At 36.9% G+C, this 23,491-nt stretch overlaps 1 protein-coding gene across 3 annotated transcripts in view; it reads right to left on the bottom strand.

Annotated features, from left to right (window-relative positions):
• The window catches only part of EML1 (EMAP like 1), a 175,633-nt gene that overhangs the window by 110,888 nt on the left and 41,254 nt on the right, over positions 1–23,491 (bottom strand). Inside the window, exon 1 of one of the 3 annotated variants that reach the window (XM_058162685.1) lies at positions 20,281–20,305. The exons of the other annotated variants lie outside the window; for them this stretch is intronic. Within the exon in view, the coding sequence (XP_058018668.1) occupies positions 20,281–20,290 (10 nt within the window). The 5' untranslated portion in view covers positions 20,291–20,305. Of the gene's footprint in view, positions 1–20,280; positions 20,306–23,491 lie in introns of those variants that run through there. 3 annotated transcript variants of the gene reach the window in all.

The raw sequence follows: 23,491 nt of genomic DNA, 5'->3' as shown, positions 1-23,491 counted from the left end.
ATTTAGAACTCTCCCGCCTTTTCTAATTTTGTGATCATTTTTAGTTTTACCTCTATATTGTACATCTAACTCTAACATCTGTAGTCATGAAAACCTTTGAAAGGCTAGTGCTTTCCTACTTGAAAACCATCATGGATCCGCTGTTAGACCCCTTGCAATTTGCATACCGAGCAAACAGATCAACAGATGATGCTGTTAATATGGCTCTGCACTACATCCTACAGCATCTTGAGTCTCCAAAGACCTATGCAAGGGTCCTTTTTGTAGACTTTAGTTCAGCATTCAATACCATCATTCCAGATATTCTTCTAACTAAGCTAAACCAGCTACAGGTACCGGAACAGACTTGTAAGTGGATCACAAGCTTCCTAACAAACAGGAAGCAGCAGGTGAAGCTAAGCAAGATCACATCTTGTACAATTAGCACAGGGGGCCCCCAAGGCTGTGTGCTCTCCCCACTTCTCTTCTCTCTGTATACCAATGACTGCATCTCCAATGATCCATCTGTTAAGCTACTGAAGTTCGCAGATGACACAACAGTGATTGGTCTCATTCGAGACAATGACGAATCTGCATATAGACAAGAGGTCAAACGACTAGCCTTGTGGTGCAACCAAAACAATCTGGAACTGAACACACTCAAAACTGTAGAAATGGTGGTAGACTTTAGGAGAAACCCTTTCATACTTCCACCTCTCACAATACTAGACAACACAGTATCAACAGTAGAAACCTTCAAATTTCTAGGTTCTATCATATCAAGATCTCAAATGGACAGCTAACATCAAAACATCATTAAAAAGGACAACAAAGAATGTTCTTTCTGCGCCAACTCAGTAAGCTCAAACTGCCCAAGGAGCTGCTGATCCAGTTCTACAGAGGAATTATTGAGTCTGTCATTTGCACCTCTATAACTGTCTGGTTCGGTTCTGCAACCCAACAAGAAAAACACAGACTTCAGAGGATAATTAGAACTGCAGAAAAAATAATTGCTACCAACCTGCCTTCCATTGAGGACCTGTATACTGCACGAATCAAGAAGAGGGCCATGAAAATATTTACAGACCCCTCGCATCCTGGGCATAAACTGTTTCAACTCCTACCCTCAAAACGACGCTATAGAGCACTGCACACCAGAACAACTAGACACAAGAACAGTTTTTTCCTGAAGGCCATCACTCTGCTAAACAAATAATTCCATCAACACTGTCAGACTATTTACTGAATCTGCACTACTATTAATCTTCTCATAGTTCCCATCACCAATCTCTTTCCATTTATGACTGTATGACTATAACTTGTTGCTGGCAATCCTTATGATTTATATTGATATATTGACCATCAATTGTGTTGTAAATGTTGTACCTTGATGAACGTATCTTTTCTTTTATGTACACTGAGAGCATATGCACCAAGACAAATTCCTTGTGTGTCCAATCACACTTGGCCAATAAAAATTCTATTCTATTCTATTCTACATCATATTTCAAGCCTCTCTTTCTTCTGATTGTCACTGGCCCAAATGTGTGTTTCCTCCTTACCACATTTATCTCTTCCAGCTCAGGTCCAGATATTACATTTGCCCTGAAGAGCATTTTTTTCAGACTTTGTCCCTGAAGGTAGTTTGCTCACCCAAGGAACTAATTTAGAGATTAAATCAAAATGAATATTCTTTGTAACATCCTCAGAATGATATTTCCTCAGAAAGCAAGCCAGAAAGACACATAAGTGGGTGATGCAATATGAACAGGTTCTTTAAAGTTGCCATTGAAACTATCAATATTTTCTCATGCTACCGTGTTTCCCCGAAAATAAGATGGGTCTTATTTTGTTTTAAGCCCAAAATAAGCACTTGGGCTTATTTTTGGGGAGGTCTTATTTTTTTACAGGTATAGGAGGCAGCAAGCCCACTAGCCCCACCCTCTCCATCCCACCACCTGCTTGCCTGCAGCAGTAATGACCCAAATTCTCTGCACACCCTGGCCTCCGGTTTTCTTGCTTGCTGGCCTACTGCTGGCTAGCTGCTGAACAGCTGACTGTGCTGCTCTGGCCTAGGGGTCCCTTTGTCCTCCTGGCAGCGCTGCTTTCTTCTGTCCTGCTGGGCTGCTCCTGCCTGGTGCAGGGTGAGTCATCCCAGATCTACGACCTCCAGAGTGGCCCCCTGCTGCCAGTGAGGCTGTGCTACCCATGACACCTCAGCTGTGTAGTTTAGGTTTTTTCTACTGTGTAGCACACCGGGCGGGAGATATTCTTTTTTTATGGAAATAGGAGGAGAACGCTCGTGGTATAAAGCAATATTAAGTATTGCCTTTAAATAACTTAATTTCTTAGTTTAGAAATTAAGAGTAGATAATATTTTTTAAAAATTGGAGAGTTGACAAAACTAGTTGTGGCAAACGTGTACTACAATTTTTGTTCCAGAAAATTAGCAAGATTCCATTGAAATGCATGTAGTCTGCTCAAACTAATTCAAATTAAACTTGTACTCTTAACAAAATTGTATCATTGTGGAAGTTGATGGGAGAGATAATACATTAAAAGACTGAGAAATGTACTTCAATGTAAACAGGAATTGTAATGGGCCAGGATCCAGCCTTTGGGAGTGAACAATCTGGGCTCACTGAAACTTTGGTTTAACTCTCTTTTTTTTATTGTTACCAGTCAGTCACTATAGCAATAGGAAAATATTATGATATATAGAAATTAGGGGGTTATGACTCAGAACAAACAGAAAAAGAATTCATAGTTTCCACTGGGCAAATTGTTTAACCCTGAAACATGTACAGTTGTGCTTGTCTCCTCTGATTTTCAAAGACTCTTCATGGCCTTAGAAAGAAAGTCTTTTATAAATTTGTAGGTGTTAAGATGTCACCACCAAACCCTTCACTGTTTTTGCTGTAAGTGAGAAACAACTCTACTTTCCCAAAAGAATTTTAGTCTTAGAATTAAATTATTTATTCTTTCTTTCAGGTAAAAATAAACACTCAAAAGAATCCTGTAAAATGATAAAGCTGCTTGTACTGTACTTAACTATTTTAAAAAGTGAATTATGTTTTTATTTTTTTTAAGTCTTAAAGATATATGGAGTGTGTGTGTATGTGTTAAAAAAATAAAGCAAAAATATAAAGATCATAGGTTTTTTTTAATTGCAACGTTTTCTGGAACTCATAAATTCTACCTCCTGCTCATTGCTTTAGCAGATCCTGCACCAGATGGAACTATGGACTAGATCAGTGGCCCCCAATCTTTGGGCACCAGGGACCAGTTCTGTGGAGAAAGGTATTTCCGTGGACCGGAGGTGGCATAGTTTTGCATGCTGCCTGCATCCCATGGATGGGGTTTCGCTTGTTTGCACAGCCTGCTTGTTGGCATGCCACAGAGTGCTGCCAGTTCATGGACCAGGGTTTGGGGACCCGTAGTCTACATGACTTCTGAGTTCTCTCCCACTCAATGATTCTATGGTTTATTGTAAGGATATTACAACTGCATCATCTTCAAAGAAAGAGTGATCTAATTCTACCTAGATATTAACTAGGTTGTTGCTTTTCCTGCCAGCAGTTCATAGTTAGAAAATCCACCAATCACTTTAACTTGTCCAACATTAATACTGTAGGGACAGTATTGCTCACTGGTCTTATTAATGGGCCATAATAGGTTCTGCCAACAAGGCAGTACAATTTATTCCAGCATACAAATAAAGACCACAGAGTAGGAGCATGCTCACAGAACAAGGCCCAGGGTTCCAAGTCCAGTCCACAAGGCAGAGTCCAGGCACAAGGCAATGGCAGTCTTCAGGGCAAAGAAAACATCCAAGGCAAGAAGCAGTTCCAAAAGCACAGTGAAGCAAATGCCAAAAGCAGTCCACAAGAGAAGGGCTAGCCAAGACAAAAGGCAAAGAGCAATCTTCCAAGCAAGGCAAGGAATGCAAGCCAAAGCAAACAATTGTTCCTGGCAAAGACTAAGTCCCCACAGCTTCTCCTTAAGTTACTCCACTCCAGGTGTTCCTTGTGATGAGGCAACCTTCTCCTGCATAGCCTTGCAGCCCTTCTCTGGGCTTGCCTACGCTCTTGCTCTCCTTGCTCTTGGATCAAATGGAGTAGGCAACTGTTCCTCGTCAGAGGAGATCTGCTGCCTATGAGCATCACTGCCTGTCGACAGTCGATCCTCCCCTGTGTCAGGTGTAGGCAGGCAGCTCTCCATCTGGTCGACCACCTCCCCAAATGACTGAGGGGCCCAGGACAGCATCGTCCTCAGCCCTTGGCCTCTCCAAACATGCCAAGGGAGACGTGCCATCCCTGTCAGATGGTCCCAAAACCATCCCCATACTCCTCAGTCAATCAGCTGCTCCAATCACCATCCATCCCATCTCGAAACAGCACTCCAACCACTCCTTCTCCAGATGCATGATTGGCTTGACCAACAGGAAGAATGCTATTATGTCTAAAGACAACCCCTCTACTAAATCCCCCCTCCTACTTTCCCACACATGAAAAAGTAGCAGCACGGAAGCTTCCGGCCTAATATGGCTTCCAAAGCTGACAATACAATGATTTCAGTGAGTGACTTCAATGTCGGTACAGACACATCACTAATCATGAAAAACCTTTCTAAACTTAGGTAAGAGCCATAAGAACTAATTTACTATTCCCAATTATTTTCTCTTACTGGGGAAAAGTAAGGCAGTGTCCCTAATGCAGTGTCTTGGCTCTGCAGTAATCCGAGGCCCAGTAATCTGGTGAGTGAAACAGAATTAAATCAGTTCCACAATTCTGCAAGTTGGCTTTGGCCCTGTTACTTTCTCTCTTTTGTACTGTTATTCCTATGACCCCTTTTGGAATCCATACAGATCCACCCAAAATCAGCAAAGAACATACCAAAACATGACTGAAAATCACATAAGATTTCATTAGGAAACAAACATCTTCCATACAGAGTGACCATCCAGCATCCATAATCCAACTGACTTTGTGCTTGTTGTACTCAGATAAAATAAATGCATAATACATAAAAATAGTTTAAAATATAAATAAGGATAAAAGAAACCAGGGTATAACCTAGCTTTGAAATGGGGAGGATTTCAAGCAATACTCTTTCTCATGAAGTCTGAACAAATCCTTCTTTAGGATCATGGCATCCTTCAGCTCTAACACCTACAGATGCTGAAAACCAGGCTCTTAAGTGCGATACCATTCAATTTGAAAGGTGTACAGTTTCTATTTCTATATATCCTGCAAATCTAAAATGGGATGTCAGAGTTTCCTCCAGAAAAAAAAAATTAGCAGAGATTCCACTTCAAATACTTTTCATTGACCCATTCACTCTCCAGCTTTCAGCCACAATGTTTTGTGGTTCTGTATAACATACTTCAAATCCTCGCTCCCATACTAGTGTTCTTTTTTGCCACTCCTTTCTTTCTACAAACTGGTTTTTCTGGAACCACTGTGAAAAGGCACATATATGCTGTTTAAAGTGCTGTCTAGAATTATATCATTAGAGAAATATGTATGTGTTGATTAATTACAACTTCTCACCACCATCATAAGGAGCTAGAGAAATGGTTCCGTGCTAGTAAATTGGAAATAGACTGTTTGGATGCACCTCTAAGCTGAAGAGTTCTTCCATGTATGAATTTGATATCTAGCCCACCACCCTCTTATCTCAGTGGTTGTCAGCTCTTTGAAATGATCAGTTCAAGAAATTGATGCCACAAGTTTGACTGGAACTGCCTGATTGCATTTTTCCCCCTTCTCTCCTGTCCTTCTTATGCCCAGTGAGTTAGGTGGAGCTAGTCTGAATTTCCTCCTTAAATTTTTTTTGTTTCCTGGTCTTGAAGCTCATTTTATATGCATTGTTATTTCTATTTCTTGTGCAGTTTGCAGTTTCACCAAAGTCGTTTCTGTGGGTTGGTAGCAATATCTACCAATCCAAATATTAACTAGTTCCAATTCTGCTTAGTCTTTTTGAGATCAGCTAAGGTGCTGCCATCTGCCATGATATTAAGAAGTATAATATAATAGAGTAATGAAGATGTTAAATTTGGACACATGTTCAAGTCCCTCTTTGGCCCAGAGTTCACTGGGTGAGTTTGAGCATTGGGTGGGTTTGAGCTAGTTCCCCACTTTTTCTTAACCCATTTCACAGGTTTTATTTTATTTTATTGAAGATCGATTGATTGACTTAGGCCATCCAACTCCACCACAGCACTAGTGGCATACAATAATAAATCATTGCTACAAATATTTTAGTGGAGATAAAATATATGGAAATATACATTTGCTCTCAAGAGAAGACAGAATATCAGTGCATTAATTAAAAAATCATGCCTAATAAGCATTGAAAGCTTTTATCTACCAGAAACATTGTTTGCACCCCTTCAGTTCTCTTCTTCAGTCAAAACTTTGGAAAGATTCCAAAACTCTGCAAGATTCATAGCCTGTGGCAAAACTCTTTGTTCTCTAGCTTATTTGTTCATCGGCCTTCCAAATTTCTTTTGTGCTACACACAAAATCTTTTCTCCAAAAGTCACTGAGGCCTACAGACATGGGGCCTGATGGCAGAAAATTATAAAGGCATCTTTTTACCTCAGCAGCTCCAACTGTCAGGCCTGTTGCCCAGCAACATGAAATTCTAGTACAAAAAGTACAGCTTCATTAATCTTTTACAATATTTTTCCTCACTAATTAGTAAATAATTAATGCTGATTTGGGGACTTAGATGCAACATGTCAATTGGAATTTTGACAGGAAGCAAAGTATTTACGACAAATTCACCCATTCACCTCTTTTGTTATATATTTGAGTCATATTGGCACAGATTATGCATTACAAAGGCTTAGACTATAAATTAATATTAAAAACCAAAGAAGAGATATTTTGAGCTTATTTTAGGAAAATAAAGTGCAAACTTAAAGACTAATCTGGTTCTATGGAACACGGGTATCCTATAATATGTTCCTTAGTCTTTAAAATACCATAGGGATGTTATTTTACTATAACAAACTGCACTCCCAAAAATAAACAAAGGCAACTCTATCATCTATTTCTCTCTCTTCTCCCAAAATGCATCTATTGTTGTTGAAGTAAGTTATTTTTAAAACATTCTTGACACTTTCTAGTGCTTCCCCCTTTGTCGCAACAAGAATAAACAATTACAATTTTAACAATTTATCATCTTTTAAAATACAATGATCTCTTCATCTCATCTCTCATCTATAAGCAGATCCTTAAAACCTCATCATTCATGATCAGAAGTCCATTAAGAAATATTAGAAATAATAATATCTGTTTTAACCTTGATCAAATAGCTCACTTTTTAGTCCTACTCTTTAATAATCTTAATCTTCAATTCTTTCAAATAATGTCCTAGATTTTGAAAAACTCTTCATTCAATCCTGCAAAATTCCATTAATTGTTACTAGAAATAACAACAAATCTCTTATTTATGATCAAATAAACCCACTGTATATTTCTTCTTTTTATTTTTTAACAATTTTAATCCTTCAAATAGTGTCCTAGAACTTGATTTCATTTTTTCTTTGTTACTTCTCACAAAACCCATCAGAAAGGTAATTTAATACTTTTGTAAAATTAATATCAGAACGTTGCTGAAGTCATTCTTTTAGTTTGCCATTTGTATATGTCTTTTAATTATTAAAACATCAATCAGTTTCACTTGTATATCCAGTGTAACATTTTCTTGCAGCCTGTCATTTTTAAATCTACTTTCAGATCAATCTCAATCTTACTTGGTAAAACTTGTTCTTTTTTAGCATCAGAATGCAGTTTTTTATTTTTTTTAAATTTTGTGTTTTTTCTTTACTATATTCTTATTTTTTCTATTTTTTTTTCATTTTTGTAGTTTGTATTAGTATTGATCTGTATTACTGTAATGCTTAATAATTTTTTTACATTAAAATGTTCTAGTGCAAAAGATTAGCACATTTTCTTATACAAAATCTTCCCAAATACGAATTGCTAGTGTTAATTTTCACAAGAAACCTAGTATCATTACTGTACTGTCAGATGGGTGGTCTAGGGTAGTTATTTTCTCTCAGCCCTAAGAAGTAATCAGTGGAAAGTACTGAAAAATCTGTGAAGAAAACTCCATGGACTTCTCTAGGCAGTCTCTGAGAATCAGACATGACTGAATTGGCGGGGGAAGGGAAATGATCTTAATTTCTATGCCCTCCATAGTTTAAGTGTATCAAAATCAACAGGTTTAGTCAGTTCTGCTTAAATCAAACTACAGACCCTCACTGCATTTAGAGGGACCACAATTTAATCAGAATGACAGTCCCAAAACAGGTTGCAATCCCAAAACATCTTCAATCAAGGATTTGCATACTGTATTTTAGAGATTGCGCATAGTTTCAGTGGTTTGAAAACAAGCTTTGTGCCTGAACCAAAACAAAAAAAATATAATTTGATTTAAACTTAAGTCACACCTTAAAAATGATTAAATAGTTAAAATGATCATCCCTGTGTATTTATTAATTTCTCAATTGTATTGTCTATGATAAACAGCAATGAACATTTGAAATCAAAAAGACAGAGAAAATCAAAGTGATTTTCATGAAAATAAGGGTTTTAAAAGTGAGTGAAGATAGTTAAACAAGAAACCTTCAACCATGTAGATTGAATAAAAAATGACAAGTTCAGGGACGAAGGGGAAATTTTTTAGATATTTGCTTGAGAATACTATGTCAAACTAGAGTTGAAACAAATACTTCAAAATGTTCATATCCAGAAGAAATGCTGAAAAGAGAGTCATACATTCCTTGAGAATGTAAAAAGTTGTAAAACAGCAGCTGTAAATGTTTTGTTTGGAGAAATGTTAAAATATGTTTGTGATTTGCTTATGAAGCTGCTATGCAATTTGCTTAAATGTGTAAAAAATTGCACCTATGTCTGACAATTGGAAGAAAGTCATTAATAGTAAGAATGAATGCAAAAATAACAGCAGATTAGTTTAAGTGTTTGGGGGGATGTATTCAGTAGATTTCTGATTAAGAATGAGAGATGATAACAAGTATCTTTGGGAAAGGGCAGTGCAGCTTTATGGTGATTGTAGAGCAGATTTTTGGTTTTGACAAATATACAAATATGGAAAAGAAAAGGTATGGTATGTTGCTGATTTGGAGAAAACATACAATAAAATTAATAGGTTTATAATTACAGGTTATTTTTCATGATATGCATTTGAATATCAGTTGCTGAATCTGATAAGAATGACATATATCAGAATAAAACATGCATATGGATAAATAGAATGTTCCACATCAAGCATTCTAATTTTATATTAAACAGGGAGTAAGACAGGGATTTGTGATGACCTACTGATTGTTTACTATATGAATGAATCAATGTTTAATTAATGTTAGTTAATGAGTCTAGAGATGCATTAGTTGAAAATGTTTATTTCTGCATATAGATTATAGCATGCAGACTGAGAGCCTGAATGAATGATTTCCAGCAAATTTAGATAGAGCATATATGAAGGGCTTTAGTTGGGTTGTGTGCAACAGTGATGTCATCTGTTTGTAATTTAGATGCCATGTGGTGATGCCATATGTTTGTAATTATTCAGATGAGTACAAACACTCTGCAGTAACCCAGAATACCAGAAAAAGGAAACAAACTGCCTATACCACATATTCCAACAAAATGGATACCCATGCAACTTTGTAAAAAAGGGACTGACTTCTCAACTTACTAAGCACAATCAACAAAAGCTACAAAATGTATAACACTGACAACAAAAGCATCTCAGAAACAACCAACAGACTACTACAAGCACATGGCACCACCATAGCGCACAAGCCAATTAAAGCCTCCAAAGCATCATGAGAAAGGCAGGGCTGGATGAATCAAAAGTTGGAATTAAGATTGCCAGGAGAAATATCAACAACCTCAGATATGCGGATGATACCACTCTGATGGCAGAAAGTGAAGAGGAACTAAAAAACCTCTTGATGTGGGTGAAGGAGGAGAGTGCAAAAGTTGGCTTGAAACTCAACATTAAGAAAACTAAGATCATGGAATCCGGCCCTCTCAATTCCTGGCAGATAGATGGGGAAGAAATGGAGGTAGTGACAGATTTTATTCTCCTGGTCTCCAAGATCACCGCAGATGGGGAATCCAGCCAAGAAATTAAAAGATGCTTGCTCCTGGGGAGGAAAGCTATGGCAAATCTAGACAGCGTACTAAAAAGCAGAGACAGCGTACTAAAAAGCAGAGACATCACCCTGCCAACAAAAGTGCGTATAGTCAAGGCTATGGTTTTCCCAGTTGCAATGTATGGCTGTGAAAGTTGGACCATAAGAAAGGCTGAGCGCCAAAGAATTGAGGCCTTTGAACTCTGTTGCTGGAGAAGACTTTACTTACTTACTTTATTTTACTTTACTTAATTTTACTTAATTTTACTTTACTTAATTTTACTTTATTTTACTTTACTTAATTACTTTAATTACTGCAAAGTAATGGAATCTATCATCAACCAATCCATTACCCTCCACCTAGAAACAAACAACCTACTCTCTAACCTAGAAACAAACAACCTACTCTCTAATAAACAATTTGGTTTCAGAAAAAAATTATCATGTAATTTACAACTTCTCCACTGCAAAAACATATGGACTACTAATCTTGATCAAGGCAAAGCAATAGATGCAATCTACATAGACTTCTGTAAAGCTTTTGACTCAGTAGTACATGATAAACTTCTCCTAAAACTAAAATCCTATGGCATTTCAGGACCTCTTCACAATTGGATAACTGCTTTCCTGTCAAACAGACAAGTGGTCAAAATTGGTAATGCTCTATCAAATCCTGTTCCTGTCAAAAGTGGCGTTCCTCAAGGCAGCGTTCTTGGACCAACGCTCTTCATCCTATACAAAATTGATCTCTGTGACCATATCTTAAGTTATTGTGTTCTCTTTGCTGACGATGTCAAACTATTTAACACCACCAACAATACTACTACCCTTCAAAAAGACCTTGACTTTGTAACCGATTGGTCTAAAATTTGGCAACTCCAAATCTCAACCAGCAAATGCTCAGTCTTACATATTGGAAAAAAGAACCCAAACACTAAGTACAAGCTTGATGGACATTACCTTACAGATGACCCCCACCCTGTTAAAGACCTTGGAGTTTTCATATCAAATGATCTAAATGCCAAAGCCCACTGCAACTACATAGCAAAAAAGGCTCTAAGAGTTGTAAACCTAATTTTGCGTAGCTTCTTTTCCAAAAACTCTACACTACCAACCAAAGCATACAAAATGTTTGCTAGACCTATTCTTAAATACAGCTCACCTGTCTGGAACCCATACCACATCTTTGACATTAATACAATTGAACACGTCCAGAAATATTTTACAAGAAGAGTTCTCCGCTCCTCTGAAAACAACAAAATACTTTATACCACCAGACTTGAAATCCTGGGATTAGAAAATTTAGAACTCCGCCGACTCCGACAAGACCTGTGTTTAACACACAGAATCATCTATTGCAATGTCCTTCCTGTTAAAGACTACTTCAGCTTCAATCACAATAATACAAGAACAAACAATAGATTTAAACTTAATGTTAACCACTTCAATCTTTATTGCAGAAAATATGACTTTTTTAACAGAGTTGTTAACGCTTGGAACACACTACCTGACTCTGTGGTCTCTTCTCAAAATCCCAAATGCTTTAACCAAAGATTGTCTACTATTGACCTCACCCCATTTCTAAGAGGACTATAAGAGGTGTGCATAAGAGCACAAAAGTGCCTCCATTTCTGTCCTATTGTCTCCTTTCATTATATCAAATTAATATAGTTGTTGCATATTTTTGCTCATATATATGCTTATATGATATGTTGTTGTTTTATGTTGATGCTTATGTATACTGTTGTGACAAAAAAAAAAAAGACTCCTGAGAGTCCCTTGGACTGCAAGGCAAACAAACAAGTCAGTCCTAGAGGAGATCAACCCTGACTGCTCTTTAGAAGGCCAGATCCTGAAGATGAAACTGAAATACTTTGGCCACCTAATGAGAAGGAAGGACTCACTAGAGAAGAGCCTAATGCGGGGAAAGATTGAGGGAAAAAGAAGAATGGGACTACAGAGAATGAGGTGGCTGGATGGAGTCACTGAAGCAGTCGGCGTGAGCTTAAATGGACTCCAGAGGATGGTAGAATATAAGAAGGCCTGGAGGAACGTTGTCCATGGGATTGCGATTGGTCGGACATGACTTCGCAACTAACAACAACAAAAAGATCTAGTAACTCAAGAAGAAAAACAGAAGTTTTAAAAACATCACTTTTAAAAGAATGTTTATCTATCTTTCTTTTGTGGAATTGCTCAAGGCAGCTTTCAGTACATCCAAAGCAATGTCTAGTCCAGCAGTAACATAAGTATCAAGATTGTTGATATTTATTTATTGGTGGTATATACCAGTTCATTCAGATTTACAATAATTTACTGTGCAATAATCCTTAAATTTAAAATCACATTTAAAAACAAAAAGCCAGTAGCAATATAATCAGTTAACCAAAAAATCAATAATAGCCTTTGGTGCCAGACAATACTATTGTCAACTAGTTCTTTGAAAGAGTTGTAGCTTGAAAGACTTACAGAATAGCATTGGAGCCAACACAGACTCCAAAGGGAAGTTGTTATACAGGTAGAGGGCTATAGGTAAAAGCTCTTCCCTTGGATCCCCAATCTTCTCCTCTTATGCATACGGGAAACAGAACATAGCCCCAGCCAGGACGACAAAGGACAGGACCATTCTACCTAGGAAAAAATTATTCTGAAACTACTTAGGAGCCAAGCATTTATCTGATCAAGTAAAAAGAGTTATTATTTGAAGAACTAATGTTACACAAATTTGTCTATGTAAATCTTGGTTTTTATATTAGAAACTCAGTATCAAGAAAATCAGTTCTCTGATCTTAAACGACCTTCCCCAATCTGGAGTCCTCCAGATACATTTGTAAATAAAAATCACAAAATTCTTGTCAAGCTCATGTAAAAGGTACCGGGCTAGGAAAAAGGTGTGCCATCCCATCCCCCATCCCCACACCTCCCTCCCTCTCTCCCTCTCTTCCTCTCTGTCTCTCTCTGGAAGAGAAAGCGAGGTCTACATGCTCCTATTAATTCAGGCTCTTTTTCCTTTCTAGTCCTTCAAAATAAATCTTGACATTTATTGGAACTTCGCTATTTTTAAAGAGAAGATTCATTTAACAAAAAATGCTTGTTTTTATTGCCATCTGATCTGAATCATATTTCCACAAATGTTTCCAAACTTTTTGAAGATATGGTTAATGTTGGAAAATGCAACGTAGACTCTCATTTTTTAAATAAATCTATCTATTGATCCATGGATCCATTTATCTTAGGTCAGAGGTGGAGAATGATGGCTCTTTTATGTCTTGTGGACTTCAAGTCCCAGAGTTCCTGAGTCAGCATAGTCATAAAGAGGCCATCATTCCCCATCTCTGATCTAGAGGTTTTATTTTATTACACTTCTGGGACTGCCAAACTCCAGAATAACTTTAAGAAGCTTTCAAATCAAGTAGAAAGAAACATCATGGAATCAAAAAAGGAGAGTCAACTTTTTGTAATTCTAACAAGAATATTAATATTCTTTATTTTTTCTTTTTCTTTTAAAGAAGATTTTGGTACATCCATTTCCTTTGAGTACCTTTAATCTCCCAGAATAGACAAAAATGGTTGAACATTGTTACTTTCAATGACTGGAAAAATGGTATGGCAATTGACAGCTATTACATATGTAGTCTTTCTAGCATGGTATCATGCATGATACAGTAACCACAAGGGTACCAATTAATATGAAAGCAGTCAAGCTCACATGCTGTTTTAACCAAGAGAGTGGCTGCATTCAAGCAATTTTTCTGGTGTCATCCTTTATAGAGATTACTTCCTGTAGAAACAACACAGTAACAGGCAAAGTATCGTATCTGAAAAATTAGGCTTGTGTTGAGAGGATGAATCTAACATTTTGAGGGTAAAAGAAGAAGGCAGTGCTTTTAAAATAAGCACGTATAGCACCAAAGGAGGCATTGAGTGCATTTAGGCGATCCCTTCTAGAACCTGATTTTGCATACTTGCTGCCCTCCTGCATTTCACATTTGCTGTGGGTTGGCCTGTTTCTTAAAATATTTGAAAGTTTCATGAATAATGGATAAGGAAAGGGATTTATGAATATTCATAATAATCACTGCTTTGTAAGGCAGTAAGCAGACAGAAGTGTTGAAAGCAAACATTTAGAATTCTAAGTCTTAAAATAATTGTTAAATCATCATAGGGAAAGTAGATTTCTCTCACATTTAAACACATCCTCACACATGCAGATAACCATACAAAATGTCTTCAATCGTTTCTAAAAACCTGCTTACAGCTATGACAATTATTAAAAATGATTCTCGGCTGTATATTTGGGATGTGGAAAATAGAACTATCGAACACATTCTGGGAATTATTTTCTGGAAATATCATTATAGCTTACTTTTTAATACATAGTTATTCATTCAAATCCATTTCAACCTTTCTTTCTCTCTGTTTTCAATAAATATGTAAGAAACATCTTAATTTATTTTTATGTTTTTCTCAGAATCCATGCTGATTAAAGCATCCAACTAGATGTTATAGAAGGGATTCGAATATTACCATCATAGTTATCACCAGTTATGCTTCCCTGGTAAGTCTCATAAAACAAAATCTAAAGAGACCACATTTTCACATTTTCACAATAGAGTGATATAGTCATACAACATAATATTATCATACTTATAATTCTATAAGATAAGAAGTCAATAGGAGTCTGAGAAAATGGTCAAATTTAGATTCAAATATTAGCCATAACATAACATCGAGTTTACACAATATGCAAATTAATAGTTTGTTAACTGCTGGCACAATACAAATAAAGCCAAAAACAAACAACACAGTATTATCTTACTACTTTCTTACTACCACTATTGATCAGTGCTGTTTCTGAATTCAGTAAATTAAGTGATTCAGACTCTAATTCACTACCTACTTACCCTGGATTAGGCCTCATTGTAGTTCGTGTGATTTGTTTCAGAGAATATTTATTCTTTTTTTATTCAAATTCTATAGCTGCTCATATCAGTTATTGACTCTGGGTTGCTTGCAATGATTCTAGGCAGTTTACAAAAATATACAGATATATATGAGGACATTTTATCAATTAATCATAATTTTTCTACAAATGCTTTGAAAATCCAAGCATTGTGTGTATGTTTTGCAAATATGATTATTTATTTTTTAAGGAAGTGATCATTGCCTTTCAAATAGATTTTACCTCGCTTAACCCACACCCACAAACACATTCATTCAAAACCACTGGCGATTCATCAGCTTGGAAAGATGTCCAAAGTGATATTTTTTTTAGTTGATTGTGAAAATTACTCAGAAGCTAGTCTTTAATGCAAAAATCCATGATTTTGGAAAATTCTACAGTATACTTTTTGTTTTTGTTTTTTACATTTATATCCCGCCCTTCTCCGAAGACTCAGGGCGGCTTACAGTGTATAAGGCAATAGTCTCATTCTATTTGTATATTTACAAAGTCAACTTATTGCCCCCCAATAATCTGGGTCCTCATTTTACCTACCTTATAAAGGATGGAAGGCTGAGTCAACCTTGGGCCGGGCTTGAACCTGCAGTAACTATACTACAACATGTATAACTGGATTATGGGCTGTGGGATGGAATTTATGAAAACTCTAAAATAAAATGAATCCACGGAACCAAGTAAACCAGAAGTGTTTAAATTTCACCAACTTTCTCATATTTGTCACCATTCTGATTTTCACCTCACAACTACATGAAGGATGAAAAATAGTAGTTGTAGGAGAATATAATTCCCCTAAATTTCTCCATGCTGATGCCAACTCTAGTTGGCCCAACATGGATTTTTCTTTCTTTTTTCACCCCCAAAAACCCACAAGGGTCGTTTTGAAATATTTTTGTGGTCACGACTATTTCTGGTTTAGGTTATGAACTCAGAATATGTATATTTGCTGACAAAGGTGTTTTACAAAACCTCAGAGGACAGATTTGAATCAGCACTATGAAGAAGACTTTCTCCCAAAAATATTGCAAAATTCCTTGAAGCTAAGCATATTCAAGCAGAGAGATGGGATAATGCCATAATCAGGCTACATCGCCAAAGTTCACATTTCCAATTTTTTTGTATTCCTTGAAAAAGTCTGATGTGGAAATGCTAAATTCAAATGAATGTTCTAAGACTGCTCTTCAGATCTTTGCAATGTGTATTCATACATTGAAAGTACACCCAATAGATTGGATTGGTGAGGACATGATGATATATCATTAAGTCCCTCACATGTCCACCAAATTTCAGAATAAGAGCATTGCTTTACAAATTACTATATTTCTGAGTCTGCATCTTTTTAAAAGCATCTAGTAGACTATGCTTGGTTTTCAAATGATAAGCAAAGTGAAAGCTTGTTAGTACTTGAATAAGAGATCCATGGGCAATATCAAGTTGTGGGAAGCCAAAAAACAACTCAATGGCAAACAACAAACCACCCCCATAGTGTTGCCTAGAAAGCCATACAGTATATCACAGAAGTGAGTACACCCCCTCACATTTTATAAATATTTAAGTATATCTTTTCATGTGACAACACTGAAGAAATGACACTTGGATACAATGTAAAGTAGTGAGTATACAGCTTGTATAACAGTGCTGTCCCCTCAAAATAATGCAACACACAGCCATTAATGTCTAAACTGGTAGCAACAAAAGTGAGTACACCCCTAAGTGATAATGTCCAAATGGGGCCCAAAGTGTCAATATTTTGTGTGGCTACTACTATTTTCCAGCACTGCTTTAACCCTCTTGGGCATAGAGTTCACCAGAGCTTCACAGGTTGCCACTGGTGTCCTCTTCCACTCCTCCATGACAACATCATGGAGCTGGTGGATATTAGCGATACTTGCGCATCTCCACCTTCCATTTCAGGATGCCCCACAGATGCTTAATAGGGTTTATGTCTAGAGACATGCTTGGCCAGTCCATCACCTAGGGTTATCACTTAGGGGTGTACTCACTTTTGTCGCCAATTTAGTTTAGACATTAATGGCTGTGTGTTGCATTATTTTGACGAGACAGCACATTTACACTGTTATACAAGCTGTATACTCACTACTTTACACTGTAGCCAAGTGTCATTTTTTCAGTGTTGTCATATGAAAAGATATACTTAAATATTTACAAAATGTGAGGGGGTGTACTCACTTCTGTGATATACTGTATAGCAGGGGTAGTCAACCTTTTTATACCTACCGCCCACTTTTGTATCTCTGTTAGTAGTAAAATTTTCTAACCGCCCACCGGTTCCACAGTAATGCACCGTGTATCGTCATCTGTGCATGCCTCTTGCGCATTGTGGATTGGGTTTTGGGGGGGCGCCAGCTACCATCTCTGCTTGTCTGTTACAGCTGGGTGGTGTGGGGGGAGATGTGCGAGCTATTCTGGGACAAGGCTCTTTTGTTTGCGGTCGCACTATAGCACTATTTAGTTTCACTTACGTAACGTGAACTAAACTTATGTGCGGGTGATACAAATAGTATATTTTCAGAAATTTAAATTGTCACGGGGAATTTTATGAAAACCTAATGAAAATGTTTTAAAATAATGCTAGGAATTTTTTAAAAAAAGACAATTAAATTAAAAAAAAGGAAAGTGCTTCAGTATCGGACAAAACCCCTACCGCCCACCATGAAAGTTGGAATGCCCACTAGTGGGCGGTAGGGACCAGGTTGACTACCGCTGCTGTTTAAGCACATCTAAGAAGACACTGGGAGTCAACATGACTTAGATAGATTTTATATGAAATATGAATATGTTTTATAAGACTGTATAAACTATTTGGTCACATAATATCAATATTTGGTCACAACACAGTACCAACAGTAGAAACCTTCAAATTTCTAGGTTCTATCATATCGCAAGATCTCAAATGGACAGCTAATATCAAAAACATCATTAAAAAAGGACAACAAAGAATGTTCTTTCTGCGCCAACTCAGTAAGCTCAAACTGCCCAAGGAGCTGCTGATCCAATTCTACAGAGGAATTATTGAGTCTGTCATTTGCACCTCTATAACTGTCTGGTTCGGTTCTGCAACCCAACAAGAAAAACACAGACTTCAGAGGATAATTAGAACTGCAGAAAAAACAATTGCTACCAACCTGCCTTCCATTGAGGACCTGTATATGAATCAAGAAGAGGGCCGTGAAAATATTTGCAGATCACTCACATCCTGGACATAAACTGTTTCAACCCCTACCCTCAAAACGACGCTATAGAGCACTGCACACCAGAACAACTAGACACAAGAACAGTTTTTTCCCGAAGGCCATCACTCTGCTAAACAAATAATTCCATCAACACTGTCAGACTATTTACTGAATCTGCACTACTATTAATCGTTTCATAGTTCCCATCACCAATCTCTTTCCACTTATGACTGTATGACTATAACTTGTTGCTGGCAATCCTTATGATTTATATTGATATATTGACCATCAATTGTGTTGTAAATGTCATACCTTGATGAACGTATCTTTTCTTTTATGTACACTGAGAGCATATGCACCAAGACAAATTCCTTGTGTGTCCAATCACACTTGGCCAATAAAATTCTATTCTATTCTATTCTAATAGGGCCTCTGGTGGCTCAACGGACTAAGTCTGTCTGTTATTAACACAGCTGCTTGCAATTACTGCAAGTTCAAGTCCCACCAGGCCCAAGGTTGACTCAGTCTTCCATCCTTTATAAGGTAAGTAAAATGAGGACCCAGATTGTTGGGGGCAATTAAGTTGACTTTGTATATAATATACAAATGGATGAAGACTATTGCTTAACACATTGTAAGCCGCCCTGAGTCTTCGGAGAAGGACGGGATATAAATTCAAATTTTTTTAAAAAAATCCCAACCCTCCAAAGGGTCATTTCTTCCTTAGAAAGACCATTCCAAATATACTGAAAGAAGAAACTGGCTGGACTGTTCAAACAGCAATAGCGCTTAGACTCATATACCAATTCATAGTGCTTTTACAGTGTTCTCTAAGCAGTTTACAGAGTAAGCATATTGTCTCCAACAATCTGGGCCCTCCTTTTACCAACCTTGGAATGATGGAAGGTTAAGCTGGTCAGGATTGAATTCCTGACTGTGAGCAGAGTTAACCTGCAATACTGCATCCCAACCACTATACTACCACCGCTCTTTGGTATGACATTTCCTGGATTCAAAGATCCATCAAGGAACATTTGACATCCCTACACATTTTCCCCTGAGTTCTCTCTTTATGAGTGATACATAAGCTATGACAAAGAAAATGACAGCATCATTTAGAAACACCAAGAGAGTAATCTCTCCAAATTATGTTGCTATTGCCTTAGAATAACTGTAGCTGAACGAAGAGCAGCTTTATCAATTGTAACAGGTGTAGGCAACCTTAATAGAATATTTTTATTCAGCTTTATTTGTTTGCTTGCTTGCTTGTTTGTTTATAGCATGCAATTTTTATTTTATGGGAATATCAGGGTGTTTCCAAGATCTCTAGTTGGCATCTATGGACTCCCAAAATTAGTCATATAATTGCCTGTAAGGGCCATATGAGAATTCAGATGAGAAATATAAAAATATTGCAAGACTTTGATATTTTTCTAATGTGACATTTGATCAGATTTCAACATATTATGTGAGGCCATATGTCATCTTGATGGTAAGGTTATCAAAATTTTGCCAGATTGTGAAAAATTGGCCATTTTGCTTCTCCTTTTGTTCTGCCTGCATAACTATGCAAGTGTCCATTGCCTGAAAACAGCTGATTCTAAAAGTTCTACTGCACAGGATTTAGCAGAGCTGATTTAGAACGCTTCATCTGTTCTAAGCCTTTGGAAAAATATTTCATATTTATTTATTAATATAGTTCATCAAAATGTCCTGACTCCCTGGAAAGGTCTAGTATTATTTATATTTCAGGAATATAGACTCACACTCAGAAAGATGTGCACACTCCCTCTCTTAAATCTCTCTTGTATATAGTTGGCCTTTACCACTGTACTGTACTGTGAGTTTACTCTTAAATTGCATAGATTAGTCACAGCAGGAACCTATACTTCCTAAAGCCTTTATGGCCCTTCAGGAAAGCTAGATATTAGATTTATATAACTAGCAGCTGAAACACATGCATACTCACGTACGTGCAGGCATTGACAGAGAAGAAAGTTGCTTTCCCTGTGCATTAATAAAACAAACAGAAATAAGATACAACTAAAAGGCTGTAATAAATGATTTGTTTTTCTCATTAGAGCTTGAAAGTACAGCCGTTTAAAAGCTACAAGAGACTGAAACAAAACTTTTTTTTAATTAAACAAGATTAAGAAGTTATTGCTATGTAAGTTTGGCACCTGCCCCGATTTTCTAATTATCTTGAAGGGACAGAAAAGCTGTTCCTTGCTTCCAGTTCAAGATATAAAGGGCTCCGTCCTCTTTAAATAATGATGCTTAAGCGAAACAACTTGATGAGTTCACAAAATAACAAAGATTAGATAATGTTATTAAATACCTGCCAACCCCCTTTCCCTTCCCTTCCTTTCCTGAGCCAGTTCTTCTGATGTAATGTTTTGTAGTCAGACTTTGGAATCACTCCCTTGGATGCATGCATCTAGAATCATTTTGAAGAATTATTTTCATGAGTACAGCTGCAACTGAATTTCTGAATAGTTCATTTCAGCCATGAATCAGTATTGACTAAATTGCACAGGTAATCCATTTTGATTATATATATTTTTGTAAGCATTTTCATGAAAGGGAGAAAAGAAATGCAATATATATCTGGAAAATGACCCTCTTTTTACCCAGCATGGAAATAGCAAATGAAAATGATTTTCAGTACAATGTCCTCAAGCCACAAGGTCATCATCTAAGCACCGTTAAAAATATTCAGCAGAGTATGAGTTAAAGAATACTGACATAATAACACATCCATAGCAAAACTAAAAGGACAAAGGGAAAAAATGATGAGACCTGCACAGCATTCAGAAGGTCCAATATTCAGAAGGTCCATTTGAATAGGTTCTTCAGGAATTGATTTCATATTTATCCCTAATGCTTCAAAAACTGGAGGTTGGGGATGCCCAGAATTCAAAGAATTTTGCACGAGAGACATCTGGTTCTCTTTTCTTCCTTATATTTATGTAAGGGTTGCAGTGACAGCTGGCTGAAAATAGACACATCCAAATTAACTGAGCCTCCTTTAAGCCAAAGCATTATTGTGATGTCATGAGAAGCTGCTTAGGATGCCAAGGTCAGTGGAACAGGACAGCACTAGTACACATGCTGGACCTGCAGTGAGCCAGTTTGAAGGCAGAGGAGAGAAATTTTTTGGCTATCCTGTTTTCATGATACATTTCATTTCATTGTAGCTTTTTAAAAAGCCATGATACTAACTGGAAAGATGCACTGCTTTATCAATACAAATGAAAGCATATGCCTACTTCATTGTCAGAGCTGCCAATATTTCACCTAAAAAAACTGTAAAATCTTTGTCGTATGAAAATTCCTGGTTATTATGTTCTGTACTGTTGGAGAGGATATTTTTTGTTTTGCTATATTTTATTTTATATATTATTCAATATCCAACATTGTTGTGAATGCGAAGATGATGGATTGGTTTTTAGATTGTCTCTTTCCCCCCGACTTTCTTGAGAGGTTGCACAAAGAGGCCTTTTTACCACAGCTAATGAGTAATATGAAGATAGACAGAGCTCAGAGAATTATATTCAATGAAATTTCAGACATAATCAACCTTCCAGTAGCTTTCTGCCAGACTTTCCAGGCTCCTATTACTGAGCTCTTCACTGTAATTTAATTGTACATATATTAGTAACAGCCAATATGTTGATTAAGGAGCACTGGAAAATATAAGTAAGTTTCATAAAACAATGGTATGCAAAATATTACGAATAACTTTATCTGGTCACAATTTGTTCTTTTTTATCATTAAAAACAATCCCCAAAACAGTGTCACACTTTTTACCTTTATAAAATTAAAGGTAAATGTAAAGGTTCCCCTCGCACATATGTGCTAGTCGTTCCCAACTCTAGGGGGAGGTGCTCATCTCAGTTTCAAAGCCGAAGAGCTAGAGCTGTCCGAAGATGTCTCCGTGGTCACGTGACCAGCATGACTCAACACCAAAGGCGCATGGAATTCTGTTACCTTCCCAGCAAAGGTGGTTCCTATTTTTCTACTTGCATTTTTAAACTGCTAGGTTGGCAGAAGTTTTTTTATATGAAACTTTTTATAAAATTTATAAAATTAAAACCAGTTAAACAAACTCATATTGATAATTAATTACAAACCTCTAAAAAGATGCTGAAACTATGAACCACATAAATACTCTGTAACATAGAACCACAATACCATAAAAAGGCTAGACAGCCGTTGGGCTAAAACACAATACTATTCTCTGGACTGCAGAAAGTTGAACAACTGTGGTTCTCCTCACAAAGAGCTAGTCAAGAAGGATATGATGGAAAGTTGTAACAAAATCACCAAGAGATTCCAGGAAGTTGGACTCCCACATCTATTACCCTGTTAAGGACATCAGGGTCTCCAAGGCTGATTCAGCTCTTGGACCAGGCCTGAATCAAAACTTGAACAAATTAGCTAATAATGTTTCTTTCAAGAATGACTGCACCTGCATAGCCTCTACTCATTTGGACATTGTCTCTAGAAAGCAAAATTGATAGTTAGGAGGTTCTGATAGAAGAGAATATTTGTAGTTCAGGGTTGAACTGAAGGGTCTATGGTGCTCTCTGAGTGTGATGGTTTTCTTGCAGAAGTTTGCTAACACTGATGATGTTACCTAGTTTAGTAATGAAACATCTTCAAGAAAACCACCAACCTCAGATAGCACTAAGAATCCCAGAGCTAGGAAGTGTTAGGAGCCAGATGTTCTACAGTGGGTTTCTTGAAAACAGTCATGATGAATAAAAATCAAGAGACAGTTATAAGGATTTTCGGGTCTTATAAAAACATCCTATGTTACACTACTGTAATTAGGTTATTGAAATTTATTTTTTTAGAGTGTCACAATAGCGAATAAGATATTAGTCAATATGAGAAGCTGTCAGTAATACAAGGAGAGTGAAATGCCATGCTAGAAGAACCAATCAGCTGCAAGTTAATGGTTGAACTAATGTGTTTTTGGAAGATCTTTTGGAAGATTTCAGATCTACTTCATTGGAACTTGTTTAAATACCATGTTGGATTCTGAAAGAGATCTAATTCATATATCGTTTAAGAAGTTATAAGAATAATTAGACAATCCATGACCTGTTGGGTCAGAATTTCAAAGAAATGTCTTTACCTAAACAGAGAAACCGAAAAACCAAAAAACCACAGATGGA

The sequence above is a fragment of the Ahaetulla prasina genome, chromosome 1 (genome assembly GCF_028640845.1).
Source record: "Ahaetulla prasina isolate Xishuangbanna chromosome 1, ASM2864084v1, whole genome shotgun sequence".
Classification (NCBI taxonomy): Eukaryota; Metazoa; Chordata; class Lepidosauria; order Squamata; family Colubridae; genus Ahaetulla; species Ahaetulla prasina.
This window is presented reverse-complemented; position numbering and strand designations above follow the sequence as displayed.